This window comes from Podarcis bocagei (assembly GCF_964188305.1).
Source record: "Podarcis bocagei genome assembly, chromosome: 15".
Classification (NCBI taxonomy): Eukaryota; Metazoa; Chordata; class Lepidosauria; order Squamata; family Lacertidae; genus Podarcis; species Podarcis bocagei.
In genome coordinates this window covers 39,871,485-39,888,502 of record NC_138141.1, presented here as the reverse complement: position 1 = coordinate 39,888,502, position 17,018 = coordinate 39,871,485, and the positions used below count along the sequence as shown (strand labels likewise).

Genomic DNA, 17,018 nt, shown 5'->3' with positions numbered 1-17,018 from the left:
AGGGTGTGAGTTCAGCACATCTGATGCTCTGGTTGGGAGGAGTCATTTGTTCAAAATAATATTCACCCCTGTGCTCGGACACATCCAGCCCCTACGAAGAAAGGGCAAACTGTTCCTGGTTTGCCACAAAACGCTTTCAGACACAGCTTCAGGGTTCAGTGCAAAGCAGCCTAGCTGCAATGTTTGTGGGTTTTAAAACAAGCAGCCTAAATGCAACCTCCATACAGATATGGCACCAACATGCAGTAAGGTATTAAAAAAAAAAGTCATAAGAATGTAAGGGCACAAATAAGAGCTCTGCTGGATCAGGCCCATGGCCCACCTAGTCTAACGTCCTGTTCTCACAGTGGCCACCAAGATGTCTGTGGGAAACCCAAACACTGGACCTGAGAACAGAAGAACTCTCCTCTCCTGTGGTTTCCAGCAACTGGTATTCAGAATCATTTTTGCTTCTGACTGTGAAGTAAGAACATAGCCCTCTCTTCCATGAATTTGTCCAATCCTCTTTTAAAGCCACGCAAGTTGGTAGACATCACTGCCTCCTGGGGAAGCAAGTTCCATAAACTACGTGCTGCACGAAAAAGTACTTTCTTTTATCTGTCCCGAATTTCCCAACCTTCAGCTTCGTTGGATGAGTTCTAGTGCAATGAAAGAGGGAGGAAAAACTCCACTTTCTCCATGCCATGGAACATCTAATAAACGCTTATCATGTCACCTCTCACCCCTTTTCTCTGAACTGATACACTTTATTGAGTAGAGAAAGCACTGTATAAATCCCAAATATTACTACTGTGTCCAGGTCCAGCACTCCTCCAACCACCTGCCTCATTCCCCCTAATGGACCAGCCTCCACTGTAAATTAATGCAGGAAGCATAACTGCAGCCTCCAATTGTTTCCAAAAAATCTACACACCTGGCCTTAGACAGGCCTTTCCAGACAACACACTCCCTCCTAAATGCTTTCTTGTTCTCTGCCTTACAACCTGAGGAATAAGGAGTGGAAAAACACCACCAAACAAACCTTCACCCCCCTACCCCCCATGATTCTGACAGGCAAAAGCCTCAAAATGGGCCAACAGAAGGGGAAAGTGGATGCATTTCTTAGAAACTAGCTGGACAGGTTTTTATTTGCACATGAGCAACCCCACCAACACTCACCAAGTCGTTCTGCCAGGCGCACGTAGATGGGATCCACACGCCTCATTGTCTTCACCAAATCTTTCTTTCGGAACTTGATTTCCACTGTGCCTTCGGGCTCCAGAACCCCTCCTCTGAAGAAAGGGGGTGGGGGAGAAATAAAAAGGAATATGTTCTCAAAGAGGCTACTCCATTCAAGGCTGAGTGCGTCTAGACTGAGAGGTGCCCCTCAGTGGGGAAGACCCTTCTCCCCCACAGCAAGCGGCCTCCGAGGGATCCAAACCTCATGAAAAAGAGGGGAACTCTAGCACTAAATCATATATTAGACTAGGATTTATTTGAGTGTGGCATCCGCCCTGGGGGAGGAAGCGCTTCATAGCAAAAAAAATCCCCAGACCATCCATTCCTTCGCATTGTTCAAATTGCCAGACAAGGCTTCTTGGCAGTTTTATGCCTTAAAAGCAGCCTTCCCGGACATGGTGCCCTCCTGACATTCTGGACCACAATGGGCCGTGCCAACAGGGGCTGATGGGAGTTGTAGTCTGTTCCATAAGCCACACCTATTGTCCTATTTCACACCCTTCCAGAGCGGAATCTCAGATGCAGAGCCCAAATGCAGGCCTCTCTGTATAGTGGTACCTCGGGTTACATACGCTTAAGGTCACAGACTCCGCTAACCCAGAAATATTACCTTGGGTTAAGAACTTTGCTTCAGGATGAGAACAGAAATCGTGCTCTGGCGGTACGGCAGCAGCAGGAGGCCCCATTAGCTAAAGTGGTGCTTCAGGTTAAGAACAGTTTCAGGTTAAGAACGGACCTCCAGAACGAATTAAGTACTTAACCCGAGGTACCACTGTATGGCCCTAAAACTCTCTCCAGGCCACACCTTTTCCCTAGCCACGCCCCTTCTCCCCAGGCCACGCCCCTCACTGCTGCAGTCAGGTGGACGTGAATGGGTCTGTCTCTGTACACGGCAGCTTCTGACAGGTTGTTGGGACTCTCAACTTCATGATGATGAGATCTGGGCATCCCTCAGCTAGTTGGGCGTTTGCATCTCTGAGGTAGACAAGCTGGGATGGAAGGAGGTGCGAGACTGAAGCAATTACCTGCTTTCCCGATCTGCGTACATCTCCATGTGCCGGGGGTTAATGGTGGGGTCGATCACCACCCAAGAGCCTCCTCTCAGCTCTGCTTGGGGAGGGATGTAAACAAGGACAGGCTGCCTGTACTCCCGCAAACCGTCCACGATGTAGGCCCCGAATTTCAACACCTGGTCGTACATGTCTGCACAGGGAGGGGAAAGGACACAGGTTTAAGAATCCTTCAAACAGGAAGTAAGGCTGCGCACAGAGCCCACCACGGTTAACTCATGGAATTCACAGCTTCAGCTTGAGGTGACGTGGCCACGCGCCATTTATCTCCGATGGCTTGTTTTCGCTATTTAATGGTTAAGGGAGATAGATCCATGGCTGCTAGCCGCATGGGCCAAACAGAACCTCCACATTCAGGGGCAGTCAGACTGCATGACGACAGCCTTTGCTGACCTTGCACTGTGCTTGCTGAGAGCTGCTGTCCAAAACATCTGGAGGGTGTTTTTCCTGGCTACCTCATTGTTTTGCTTGTAGTACACAGGAGTGGCTGATCTATTAAGGCAGGCATGGCCAAACTTGGCCCTCCAGATGTTTTGGGACTACAACTCCCATCATCCCTAGCGAACTGACCAGTGGTCAGAGATGGTGGGATTTGTAGTCCCAAAACATCTGGAGGGTCAAGTTTGGCCATGCCTGTATTAGGGTGAATGGGGCTCTGGCCCACCAGTCCCAGTTTGCCCTTAAACAGCTTCCACCTGGCCCTGCCTGGCAGGTCCCTCCTCCTCCATCTCAGTGTTGCCCCTTGTAGAACTGAGAAGTGGGGAGGCGGAGGAAGGGGACAAATCTAGAACTAGTTGGCTCTATCTATCGTTGGCTCTGGCTCCCCCTACTGTTGACCTCCCTGCCTGACAACCCCTACCAGACACTTTTGTGGGTTCATTTACAAGGTGGTTGTAATCTAATATTCCTGGTTATCATGAGAAGTGAGAAATAGTTTTTTTAAAGACTGCACTCCTGAAGGATTTCCAAGAATTGCTCAAATGTATTCTTTAACCGATGTTCAGGTGAACGGAACACTAAAAAAAATAAATGCTAGCAGCAAAGAGGGGAAACTTTTTTTAAGGGGGAGTGAATGTCATCTCTGGGTGAAAAAGAAAAGATCCTTATTTTTTATATAAATATATATATAAGGGGAATGACAAATTTATTGCTAATTAAACAATCACTTTATTATGTAGTGCTAGCAATAAACCACTTGAAGCTCCTTTCAGCTAATTCCAATGTTAAGAAAATAATTGCTCAATTCAAATTATTTTAACCAAATTAATTCTTTAGGAGACATTTTTTAGTAGTGCTACATAATAAAATAATTGTGTAATTAGCCTGGCATTTTTCACTCCTGCCATGAGCGTATATTTTAACTCGGTAGAAGGAGGCTGCCCAAATGGGGAAGACTGCACTCCCTCCCTCCCTCTCTTTCTCATTTGCACGGAGACGGAGATTTTTTTAAAAAGAGAGAGAGAGAGAGAGAGAGAGAGAGAGAGAGAAAAGGGAGACGGGCCAGGAATGAATCAAAGGGAGCTTCCTGAATGTAGCTATTTTTGCATGGAATTCAATTGCAGACTGGCAAGTCCAGGCTGCATTAATTTATACCACCACCACCCCCTCTCTCTTTAAAAAATAACTAGATTTGTTTTCCTAATGTGATGGATGAACCAGATCATTGTTTTTGGTGAGCATAGTGTTCTGCAACCTTCCTACAGACCACCTGAATGGATCTTCTATACTGCCACCTGAGAACCTCTGCAGTGGGCAGTACTGAGCTAAATGTACCAAAGGTCTGACTTGCCTCCTAGGTACATTTTTGCTTGTGTTCCATAGTCCCTCCATTGCCCTCTGTTAAACTAACAGGCAAAGGCAAAGGCTGCATTGAGAGAAGTGGGTTTTGGACAGAGATCTGACGAAAGTAAAGGACTGTGCTACTGGAGAAGAAGTCCCTAGTATAGCTGGGCGGACTTACTGAAGGGGACACAAGCTTATTTTAGAGCTGGGATGGGGAACCTGTGGCCCTCCAGATATCATTTGACTCTAACTTCCACCAACCCCAGCCAACAGGGAGTTGTGATCCAACATCTGGAGGGCCAGAGGTTAGAGGAAGAGCAGTGAATGTCATGTTACGTCGAGGGACGTAGGAAGCAGACTATTGGACATCTGGCTCAGTATCGTCTACCCTGACCGGCAGAAGCAGCTCTCCGGGGCTTCAGAAAGGGGTTCCCCTCCAGCTTTATCTGGGGGTGGCAGGGGCTGAACCTGGGAGGTCTCTGCATGCGAAGCAGGGGCTCTAACCAAAACAGAAGCAGAGATAGTTGATCTCCTCTCTCTGATGGGCTGGGAAAGCATTTTCAGTTTTGACACAATGACCTCAGAACATTCTGCCACCAACAGAAAATCCTTCAAACCGTCCGGTGCAAAGTTAAGAGTCTAATTTCCCAGGCCACCAGAACAACCTTATAGGTTTGCGCTGGCAAACACAGGCATCTGGAATTTTTCTCTGCTCGGGTAACTGCACTTTCTCTCTCTCCCACCTCCTCTCTGACTCTGTCCATCAATTCTGGGCAACACTCAAAGCTCGAATCATCCTTAGCAGTTTGGATGGAGCTTCAGAGTAAAAATGACAAAACACACACACACACACACACACACACCAAGCAATACACCCATTGCGTACATATAAAAAGAGTCTCCTAAATCCATTACGCTCAGGTTCCGCCGCGATATAAACATGCAGGTAATCAGAGTTTGTTGTAGTTGTTTTTAAAGGTCTTTTCATTATTATTTTTTCATTCTGGTCAAAGTCTCTGGTAACCATTTCCCCTTTTTATTGTTATTTATAACCTGTCCCAGGGGGTGGGGGTGGGGTAGGTAAAATAATAAGTATAACATGAAAAACCAACCGAGAGCGACCCCATAGCGCTACCAGCAAGGCGGTTTAATATCTTTGGGATTTGCATCCTATCAACCGCTATTCACGCTGAGCCCAAGACCCCGGTGCTAATTTCGAGTAAATTTCACGCTTGATGTCTCGCTGTTGTGGGTCACTGGCGGTTCGTCTAAATAAACTGCTTCCCTCCATCTAAATATTCAAGGCGTCCTCTTCCTTCTTTTTTTTAAAAGAGGAAATAATAATTTAATTTTTGCATTATTTTGAATAGCCTCACGGCTAGACGGAGCTCATTAGGCAAAAAGAAACCTTTCCCACTCTCGATATGCCTTTATTTATCATACAGAATTTTTGTTTATATATACATATATGGATATAAATATATGCGCAAAAGCCAGTGTGTTTGGGGACACGTGTGCGTGCGTGCAACGGCTTAAATTAGACCTCCTAGGCCGGCTTGTAAAGAGTCCCCCCCTCCTCCTCTACTAATGTCAATTCTCAACATGGCAAGAGCGATCTCTAATCTTTTCCTACTCATTACACACAATTTTGGAGTCATTTTACCCACGGCGCAGCCAAATCTTAGCGGAGTGTGTGTATATATGCATGTATTTGTGTGTTCTTAGGCGCACCAAGGGGTGGTATAATTGTTTATTTTCACTCTCTGCTTAATCCTCTGCCTCCCTCCAGCTCCCGCCTCCCCCTACCGCCCAACATGGAAACCAAAATTGCAAGCGTTTCTCTTAAGGAGTGTGGGAAGATTGACAACAGATGCTCCCTTAACTTGCTCCCTGGGTTCCTCTATCTGCTGACACTGGATAATGTCCAAGGTGATCGCCCTTTAAGGAAGCTTCTTCTCCAGAATACATGTTCCTCCCCACAGTGGAAGCTGGTCCATGAGGACAAATAGGGCACTGCCCCACCAGCCTCTGTGTACCCTTGGCTAGCATCCACTTGCCTGCCTGCTGACTTAAAACCAGCCCAGAGGTGGCCCTTGCCATCAACTTCCTCTTCCTCATTGTCAGTTTTGCCCTTGTAGAGTGCGGCAGGGAGGAGGATGTGGGGGAAACGAGAATTAGTCAGTTTCACCTACCGTTGGGTTCCCTGCCGTCCACCCCACCAATCCCAATGGGCAAAAGCAACCACTGGCTGAAAAAACCCCACCCATTTTTAAACAACAACAACAACAATAATAACCTTTCATTCCTCCAGAGAAGCCTCTCCAGTTTGCAAAGACCATCAGCGGCAGCCCTTCCCGGTTGAAATCCTTTATTGCTTGAGCCGTCTTGAAGGCTGAGTCAGGAAACCACACCTGGCCAGCCTGCTGGATAATCTGTTGCAAGGTGAGTGAGAGGAAATGGTTTGCAGGTGAGTACAAGCATCAACTGCAAGGCAGCATTAGCAGCAGCAGCGAAAGCTGCCAGTACAAAACCAAAACCGATTAACTGCAGGAGATTAAGGTTACTTTAGTCCTTACACAGGGGGCTGCACTCAGAGCAGACTCGTGGAAATGGAACGGACTCATGGTGGTCCTGTCTGCTCATGTCAATGGGTCTGCTCAGAGCTTGATGAATCCTGGATATAGCCCCAGCAGAAACACCACAAAAGCTATTTGAAGACTTGCTGGGTCATCAAGGAAAACCTGTCAGGGCATCGGGGTTGCGAAAATAGGCAGGGCATGCAGCAAAATGGGAGAGGTGTGGTGGGTCTCTGTGTGTGCAACCCATGGAGACCCACTGCATATACACCCCTCCTTTCGTGTGAGTGAAGGATGGAGGAGTGAACTCCCTACAAATGTTGCGCTGGAGAACATCAGTGGCTCTACAGATGTTGTTGGCCTACATCTCACATAACTCCCATCACCCCTGGGTCTAGCTAGGGCTGATGGGAGTTGGTATCTATCAGCTGGAGGATCACAGACATCCCCCAGAGCTATATCACTTCAAAGGGATATGCTTCGGATGCATGCGGGCATGTGAGTGACCCCAAGGACAGAATTCAAGTCAGGTCTTGTTGCAGAATTAACTGAGAAGTTAAGCAGTCCTTCCCATTCTACTAACACAGAGCTCTGTGTAACTTAGAGACTTGTGTGCACTGTGGCCCATTGCCTCCAAAGTTTGTCCCATTTTTATTCATTTATTGCCTTTATATCCCACCTTTTCCTCCAAGATCCCCACAATAATCCTGTTAAGGTAGGTTAGGCTGAGAGGCAGTGACTGGGCCCAAGGTCACCCACTCAGCTTCATGCCCAGGTGGGGATTTGAACTCTGGCCTCTCAGGTCCTAGTCTGACATGTTCAACCACTACACCATGCTAGATCTAGTCGGAATCACCTTGTCACTTTTCATACCCATTTGCAAAGAACGAAACAGACACATTTTCACCACCCTCAACAACGACTGCCCTCAGCAGCATAGCTTGCATCGCATCCCCTAAGGACCCATGCCACGTTTTAGGAGCTAAAAAACCTACCTTGGCTTCTGAGTCCAGGTTTGCAGGGTCTGCAGGAATGGTCAGCTCCACTGTCCGTGTTTCAACCGCAACCACTCCAACAGGTATTCCACCCAGCCTGGTAACAAACGGCAAAATGCACAATTGCGTTTGTGCAACTTTACATTTTAAAAAACAAATTAAGTTGGATCCTGATCCAAAGTGGGATTGACCGGGTGAGAGAGGGGGTTAAACCCTTTCCTCCTGCGCAGTTTTTTCCAACTGAAAATCCCCCAAACCCAAGGAAGAGACAGCAGCTGCTGCTTGTGGGGTTTTGTTCTTTTTGTTTTGTTGGGGAAAATGGATTTTTTTTTTAAGACGGGGCAAGGGGATAACCTTCACATACCCAGCCCCAAATCTATGGAGAACTGCCATCAATTTTAGAATTAAATATATGCAAAGTGATCAGGCATTTAGAATATTGCCTCGCCTTGGCCTTCAGTCTTTTAGTCACTTTGATGCATCATATATAGACATCCTTTCCATCTGAACCACAGATAGGGCTTAAGTTGAGCAAGAAAGCCAGAGAAGTACATACGAGGCAGAAAATTCTCTCTTGCAGATATTACTGAGCTTTCACCAAACACCCTCCCAATCCTCCAAACAGGCAAGGAAAAATGCATTATTTGCATTCAAGGACATATTCCACCCAGGCAAAAACATTAAAGGAAGGGATGAAGCAAGGGCAGTGAAGACTGTGGCCAGGGGACTGGCCTATGGAAGAGTCCTGAGGCCACACAGAGAGGCTTGGAGGGCCACATTTGGCCCCTGCGCTTGAGGTTACCCACCCTAACTTACTGTATTGACAAGTTTGGCTGTGACCTAGAAATCAGAAACCAGTTTTAATTTCATATCCATCTGGAAAACTCACAGCAGGGCCTTAAGCAGGCCCCCTGCCCCAATCTGCAGTCCAGAGATAATTATACTGAGCTCCCGTGCAGGGTTGTTGTAGAAATGACAACAAAATAATGTACCTTTAAGTGCTTTGAACATGCAAAATTCTCCACAAATGTCAAATGTCAAACAACGACTTACCTGGCTCTGCCAACCACAACTGTCTGAGCCCATGGCTGCATGATCTCCGAAAAGGAGCCGTAGTCAAAGAATCCAGAGAGCCACTGGCCCTTCTGAGCTACAAAGAAAGGCAGGGGAGGAAAAACCATCAAGAGGAGTGGAAGTGAGCGCACGTTGTCCCGAGTCTTGCGAAGCGGATTATAAATATGCAGATAAATAAACATAATTAAAAGCAAAGCACAAGACAATGCATACAAATTCCATATCTGCTCAGATGAATTATAATGTTTTCTTGCATCTGATGAAGTGGACTCTCAAGTGCAGGTAAAGGTTATGCCGCAATAAATGTGCTGTATCTTTTAAGGTGCCACGTACTGCACCTTTGTCGTCATTTTCAAAATGCTTTAGGGTTGCAGCCTGCAAAGTCATCCCATTTGCACAAGGACTTCTCCCTTCCCTCTGTGTGCCCCTCAAATCTGTCCTGGGAGTTCCCTCAACCCTCCAGAGCAGACTTGGCAGAGGGGGACAGAGGGGTGGGGCACGTGGGGAGAAAAGGAAGTTGTGTTACGCAAATGGAAGTCATGGAGGGAATGAGACTTAAGCCTGCCTTGCTCTAGCCCAGTGTTTCTCAACCTGTGGGTCCCCAGATGTTGTTGGACTACAACTCCCATCATTCCTAGCCAGCATGACCAGTGGTCAGGGATGATGGGAGTTGTAGTCCAACAACATCTGGGGACCCACAGGTTGAGAACCGCTGTGGGTCTAGCCGAAGGAAGGAATGACAAAGAGATCAGCCAAACCAACCAAGGAAGTCTCATTGAACCAACAAGCCAAAGAGGGACAGCTCATACCCCCGGGACTATGTATAAATTGAAGCATGTTCAGTTTTCTCCGGAGCCAGGCAACTCCGCTGTAGCTACACCAGTGTGGTGCAGTGGTTAGAGCGTCACACTAGGACCTGGCAGACCAGGGTTCAAATCGCCACGTGGTCATGACACTCACTTGGGTCAGTCTCCATCTTGAGGCCTATCCTACCTCACAGGAGTGTTGTGAGAAGTGTTTGTGGGAAGGGGGTTATTCGTTTGTTTTTGTTTTGTATTTGATATTCTCATTTTGTATGTTTCTGTTGTGAACCACACCGGGTTCTTTGGGTGGAGGGTGGCATATGAATTTAATAAACAAAATAATAACAACAACATTGTGAGGGGAGCACCCTGAACACTGTCTTGAGAAACTTGGAGGAAAACTGGGATACAAATGCATTAATAGAGAAAAAAAGGAGGCCACCTTTAACCTTGCCATCAATACATGGGGAGCCCAATGCAACCTCTGAAAGAGACTTTCTCAGAGAAGTTGCCAGTGGCAAGTGAATCTCGCCTAAAGTTATATATTAAAGGCTATGAAAATGTCTGCCTGCTGCCAGCCGCTGTGGCTGTCTCTTTAATTTGCTCGTCTGCATAGAGAGGGCCATTTATCAGCAGAAGGCATCATTTACTGTTAAACGATGGGACACAGGGAGCAGAGGGAATTTGCCTTGCTTTTAAATAAATAACTCTACGGGGTGGTTCCTATCCCCCTTCTCTTTCTCACAAGACAAGGCAAACATTTGTCAGAAGGCAGCCAAGGCATTAAAAGAGGTTGTTCTTCAAGGCTTTCCCCCGGTTTCTAAAATGTATGCACTTTAAATTTCTTTCAAGCCAGGCTATCAGACCGGAATTCTCTCCCCCTCCCCGCCTCCTCCGTTTTGGCAGTAGCGAGACTGAGCCAATTCTTAAAGACATGGACTGATCATTTGGGGGAGCTCCCACCTCTTTGTGGCTAAGCATGGGCTTTGGAGACAGAAGGTCCCGGGTTCAACAGGAACATACGTTGTTCCTGGAAAATACCTATTGAAATTAATGGACCCCAGTTATTCAAATCCATTGATTTCAATGATTCTACTCTGAGCAGGGCTAAAGTTTTTATCTTGCGAACTGCCCTGAGATCAACAGATGAGGGGGAGTATACAAATTTAATAAATAATAATAATAACTTTGGATGCAACTATTGAGACAAGCACTTTGCTGATCTCCTGGCTTGAATCTCCTGTTTAGAGTGTTATGCTGTTTTAATTGACTAGTTTATTATATATTCTGAATGTGGGTGTTGTTTGCTGCTGGCTTTCAGTTGTTTGTGAACCTCCTTGGTTCAATGTTTCCTACACTGACTGGCAGAGGCTCTCCAGGGTTTCAGACAGGAGTCTTTTCTTCAGCCCAACCTGGAGATGCCCAGGATTGAACCTGGGACCTTCTGCATTCAAAGCAGATGGTCAGCCACTGAGCTATGGCTCTTCCCTGATATGTTTAGGAGGGATGCAAATAGAGCAAAGTGGGGAAGAGGAACAGGCTTAAAATCAGTGCCAAGAAGACATGGGCTCTAGGCAGGCGTTGCCAGTTTCCATACCTCTCTCTTGTGGGGTGGGGAGGAAATCTCCACTGCCCTTAAGCAAGGAGAATTGTGCTTCTTATAAAAGCCTCTTTCCCCCACAGGCTCTCTACAAACGCAGGAGGTGGGGGAGGCCTCTCGTGTTCAGCCTCTTTTGCAACGCTATAATTTTGAACAAGTACTCCTTGCCCTGTAACGCCAAGTGCAAAAGCAATTAAAAAAGTGGAATCCGAGCAAAGCCAACCTCTGCTGACTCCAGCGGGATGGCAAGTGTTTTATCAAGCCCAAACTTGAAATTACTATGTTCTAATGTTCCTTGGCTCCGTGGCCCCCCGCTGTAAAATGTGACCATCCATTTCAAAATTATCTCTCCATCGCCGAGTCCAGAGCTTGATCGTTTCGATTCCGGGCCTCGCATCGGGCGTCAGTTTGAAGAATATCGCGGTGCTATCTCTCCTAATAAACAGCTTTAACTTTTCACCTAGGAGATCTCTCCTTTAAACTTATCGCAGAGAATCATCTGCTTCCCCTTAACGCCTCCACTAAATTAAAAAACTCGAAGTCACTCAATTTGGAACCTGCATGCTTTCGACAAGCCAGATGAATTGCCGGCAAGATGACGGGGTGGGTGGTGGTGCAGGGGGAGGGTGGAATATTAGCCAAAAAGAAGTTGCCAAAAAAAATCTCATTCTAGCCAGCAGATAAGTGCAGCTGCTAAAGGATGGTGATGCTCAGGAAGACCTGGTTAGAATTTTGCCTCTGCAGTGAACTATTAGGTGACCTTAGGATAGCTGCCCTCTCTCAGTACCATCATCTGTCATATGGGATAATAATATTGGCCTACTTTATAGGGCTTATGGTGTATGCATTAGCTATATAAATTCAAATAATATTATTATTGTTGTTATTATTAACTACTGCAGCAGCAGCACATGGGACCTGCAATAAATCATTGTTGTGTGGAGTGCTATTCGGGGTTGCAGCCGGCCACACCCTCTCTAATTATACTCCATTCCATCCTCCCTTTCTTGCACCCCTCTCTCAACAGTTAGTCAGCACTCCAGGACCACTGGGTATGCTCAGTCCTCAGATTCAGGACTGCTCCAGTCAGGGCTTTCCCTATCCCAAAGTACTTTTGTGCTTCTGCAAACCTTGGGGTGCCCCTAAGCCTGCTGCCAGCTCTCTCTCTTCCAGAGGGATCGTGCCAAATAATAAGATCACTATTTGTATAGCAGGGCTGAGGAACCTTTTTCATCCCTTGGGGGCAACCTCCTAGGGGTGAGATACTAGGGGTGGGCAGGCCAGAAGCAAAGTGTGGGGGTGGGAACAAAGGTAAATTTTGCCTTTGTACAGCAGGCTGGTTTCTGCACATGCTCCCAAGACACTAGAGTCATCAGAGTTCAAGGACAAATAAGAAACACTTGAGGGTGCAAAACAGGCCTGGTGTGGAGCGTGGCCAGGGGAAGAGTCCCCAGAGCCATATAGAGAGGCTTGGAGGGCTGCCTGTGGCCCCTGGGCCTGAGCTTTCTCACTCTTGACATACAGGATTAGCGCACAGCAGACAGAACGTTACACTCTGGGGTCGGAGAGGATATTACTCCAAACAGAGGGAGGGTGCCCTATGGCAGCTGAGTTCCTAGGTCAAAAGCAACGCAACTTACAAAGCCTCAGCTCCTTTAAAAGTTTGCAGGCTCTGTGCTAAACCTGGGCTGCAGCCTAATGGCAAGTCCTGTAAGCAGCCCTTTTGCAAGGCCCTAGCTCCTTTCCCCCGTCTAGTTAAAGCTATGGTTTTCCCAGTAGTGATGTTTTCCCAGTAGTGAAGTGAGAGCTGGACCATAAAGAAGACTCCCTGTAAAAGACCCTGATGTTGGGAAAGATGGAGGGCACAAGGAGAAGGGGACGGCAGAGGACGAGATGGTTGGACAGTGTTCTCGAAGCTACCAGGATGAGTTTGACCAAACTGTGGGAGGCAGTGGAAGACAGGAGTGCCTGGCGTGCTCTGGTTAATGGGGTCACGAAGAGTCGGACACGACTAAACGACTAAACAACAACAACAACAAGCTCCTTTTCCAGCAAGCTGAGCAGGAGAACTGAACTAGAAGTTCCAAATAGTGTAGAATACTGAAGATTTAAATCTACTGCTAACAGAAAGCAACTGAATGTGATTTTGCTATTAGTGTGTGGAAAGAAAGAAAGAGAAAGAAAGAAAGAAAGAAAGAAAGAAAGAAAGAAAGAAAGAAAGAAAGAAAGAAAGAAAGAAAGATAGTGCAGCGATTAATTATCCTCTCTCCACCATTTCCCAGATAGTTCCTTTTTTCTTTGGAAATTAAAGTACCTGGGTTAGGGCGTCCAGCCAGCATCCAGCGAGGATCATAAGGCGTCTTGGTGGGAACAAAGTCAACGGCTCTATCTATCGGGTCCTTGACGGTGATCATTGGGACTGGGCTGAAAACGCTCTGAAAGGAGGAGAGGGAAAAGTTGGTACATAAGATTCTTGAAATGCTCATACGTTTGGCCAGTTAGACATTGCAGGAACACAGGAGGGCTTCCTTCCACCACATCCAGCGCTTTGCCCATCCATCCCAGGACTGTCTACTCTAACTAGCAGTAACTCTCCAGGGTCTCTGGCAAAGAAGGGGCTATTCCATCACCTTCCCCCGACCCTTCCAATAGGAGCTAACTGGGGACTTTGACAGGCAAAGAATGTGCCCTGCCACTGAGTAATAGTCCCTGCCACGTATGCAGCCTTGAACTTGCAGCCATTTTGTAAAGTAACAAGTGAATTCTGAAATGACAATTCCCAAGGTTCCTTGGGGGAAATCCATGCCAAATAGAAGTGATATAATCTGATTCCCGTCTGGAGGGCAAAAGGGGTCCTGGACCCAAGTTGTTAAGGGCCTTGTACATGAATACGGCTTGGCCCACTAGCGGATTATGTCCTGGTGATATTCTGTTCTAGCTGAAGCATTTCACACCACCTGGAGCTTCGAAGGGCAGCCCACTTAGAGTGCATTGCGGTATTCAAGCCTTGAGTTCCCAATGCGCAAATCACCACGGCCAGGTGATCTCAGTCCAAGAACAGTGATAGCTAGTGAACCAGCTGTAGCTGACAAAAGGCACTCCTAGCCGTTCAGGAGCAAACCCAAGCTGAACACTGATTATCTTTGCAGCCTCCCCAGAGCTCAGTCCTTGAGCCAAGCACCCACCCACAGCAACGCCAGAAGAGCTAAAAGGGGGTGAAGGGAGAGAAATACCTTTGGCATGTAAGACAGCCATTGAAGAATGGTGTAGACCCCTTCGAAGTCGTCGCATACTGTGCTATGGGTCACCCCGTTGTTGTGCATGATTTGGATCCCACCTAGCTGGTTGTTGGAGGTGTAGACCTCTCTTCCAAGCACCTGTTTGAAGGCAGGGGGTAGGGAAAGATAGATACCTTTTAACCATGTGCTTGTTATCAGATTTTTTTTTGTTAACCACACAATATAAAAAAATCATTCCTGAAACTCCAATTGTTTTCAGTGAAGTCCCCTCTCCAGTATTCCCCGTATTTTATTTTATTGCATTTATATCTCAACTTTCTTCCATCGTGGGACTCAAAAAAGCTTCTAGGAATGGCATGAGGTCTCCCATCCAGGCACCGACCAGACCCAGACCTGCTTAGGTTCAGCAAAATGGTGCCTTCACGTGCCTCCAGACCACAGCCTGGTATTCACTGATTTAAAAGCAATGTATGATCTGTATCTTTCTGAAAAATGAGCCAATCAAGGTGGGTAACGTTAGAACGGCAAACAGAATGCAATATAAAAATGTCCGTATGAAAATATCAACACAATGGCAGTCTCCAGATGCAACAACACACCATAGTTTATCGTGACAAGAGTGAATCTAAGAAAGTCCCAGGTTCCATCTCCTCTTTTTCAGAACTTTTTGCAGCATTTGCTTTCCCATGGTTTCTTTGGCCCCAACACAACCCCAAACCATGGTTTAGTCCAGTGGCTTATCTGTGGCTTGTTCACTGGCAAGAAACCATAGTCTGAAGCCATGGTTTGTTGTTGGCTTACAAACCTTTCTTAATCTTGGTCAATTTTAGCCACTCCCAGATACTCACCAAGCCACAAAGGAATGAGGAAAGAGCAGCTGGAAAACAAACCAAATGCAGAAGACTAGCTAATAGCTGCAGAAGACTGGCTATGTTCCTCCACGGCTGGAGGCCCTGTGCCTTTGAATGCGTTTTGCTGGGAATCACAAGTGGGGAAAGTGCTGTTGTACTCAGGCCCTGCTTTTCAGACTTCACACAGGGACACCTGGTTGTCCAAGGACAGAATAAGACATAGGACCAGATGAGCCACCAGCTCTCTCCACTTGCGATTCCTGGTATTCAGAGGCACTCTGCTTCCAACACAATCCATGGTGCTTCCAATATCATCCATTGATAACCTTATTTTTAAATGCGTTTGTTTATTTTGCATTATTTATTCTGCTTATGTTAGCCATGGGGAGGGAGCAAAAGACTATGCTGACTCTTGGACACCCCTCCCATTTGCTCAGCCTGCATAGCTCAGTCGCTTAGAGCGTGGTGCTGATAACACCAAGGTTGCAGGTTCGATCCCCGTCTGCAACAGCTGCATATTCCTGCATTACAAGGAGTTGGACTAGAATTGATCCACAAGGTACCCTTCCAACTCTACAATTCTATGCTTCCATGAAATGCTCGAAATCTTCTACCCGCTGCTCCTCCTCCTCTCTGTCCCTCTCCAATTCAGGGTTGAGATTTCATCCATGCACTTTTGAAGCTTAACACCTTCCTACCTCTAGGGACCAGAAACTCGCTTTGGCATCCAAACAGACATAACAAAAGCTGTGGTTTTTTGCATGGCACAACTTTGAAACTGTGGCAGAGAGCCAAAGACACATACAACGCAGGAGAGGCCTTGAAAGGAGCAAGTCTGAAAACGAGACCTTGTGTGCCTGCACACACACCTTTCAGTCAACAATTTCAAACCACGCCGACAGGTGCAACTCTTTCCCCTCCCCGGCAGTTTTCCTTCGAAGGGGTCCATTAAAATGAGCCTCTGACCACCGGCCTCTCAATTCTTCCTCTCTCTCACTGCTCCTTTCTTCTAATCTCAGCCCAAGCGCCGCACAGCTCTGTTCCCATTCTCCCGCTGTCTCTTCCCATTTGCCCTTTCGCTGACTGATACACTGATCTCTCGGTCACTCGGCTTTCTGCTCTGCTGGGTCCATATTACTAATAACACCTCTGCCACGGCCAGTTTACCTCATGAAGGCAGGAGCACATCATTACAAAATAAACTCATAACTTTGACATTCGAGCAAATACACGCCATTTGTTATTTTTATGGCGCGAGTCTTTCCAACAGGCAGGGCGGGTGGGAGGGGGGTGGGGAAGGTGGCATTATGTACCTGGTTCCATTTAGATCGCACAAAACAAAACAAAAAGGGAGGGAGAGAAACATGCGTGCGCAACCACAGACGCCTCCACACACTCCTGACCAAAACAAAAGCACACTAGGAAACACAACCGGCACGAGTTGAATTATTAGAGGCAGGTGCCTCATTGTCCCTCGCTCACCCCTTTCCTGGGGAACCTGTGGCCCTCCAGACGTTTCTGCCCTCAACCATCCCTGGCCATTGCCCACGCTTGCTGGGGCTGATGGGAGTCGCAGTCGGTGTGGCATAATGGTTAGAGTGTTGGACTTGGTCCTGGGAGAGCAGGGTTCGAATCTACACTCAGCCATGAAGCTCGCTGGGTGACCTTGGGCCAGTCACCACCTGTCAGCCTAGCCTACCTCACAGGGTTGTTGTTGTGAGGATGAAACGGGGAGGAGGAGAACCATGTACACCACCTTGAGATCCTGGGAAGATAAAAGTGGTACAGTGGTACCTCGGGTTACAGACAC

General features: G+C 47.1%; 1 protein-coding gene across 7 annotated transcripts in view; it reads right to left on the bottom strand.

Annotated features, from left to right (window-relative positions):
• ACACA (acetyl-CoA carboxylase alpha) overlaps positions 1-17,018 on the bottom strand; it is a 204,061-nt gene that overhangs the window by 21,237 nt on the left and 165,806 nt on the right. For all 7 annotated transcript variants that reach the window (XM_081172826.1, XM_081172824.1, XM_081172825.1 and 4 more), the window contains 7 exons: positions 14,352-14,495; positions 13,433-13,553; positions 8,695-8,791; positions 7,642-7,738; positions 6,367-6,502; positions 2,244-2,421; positions 1,159-1,271 (listed from right to left, as the gene is read on the bottom strand). In XM_081172826.1, coding sequence (XP_081028952.1) covers positions 1,159-1,271; positions 2,244-2,421; positions 6,367-6,502; positions 7,642-7,738; positions 8,695-8,791; positions 13,433-13,553; positions 14,352-14,495 — 886 coding nt within the window. The remainder of the gene's footprint in view (positions 1-1,158; positions 1,272-2,243; positions 2,422-6,366; positions 6,503-7,641; positions 7,739-8,694; positions 8,792-13,432; positions 13,554-14,351; positions 14,496-17,018) is intronic.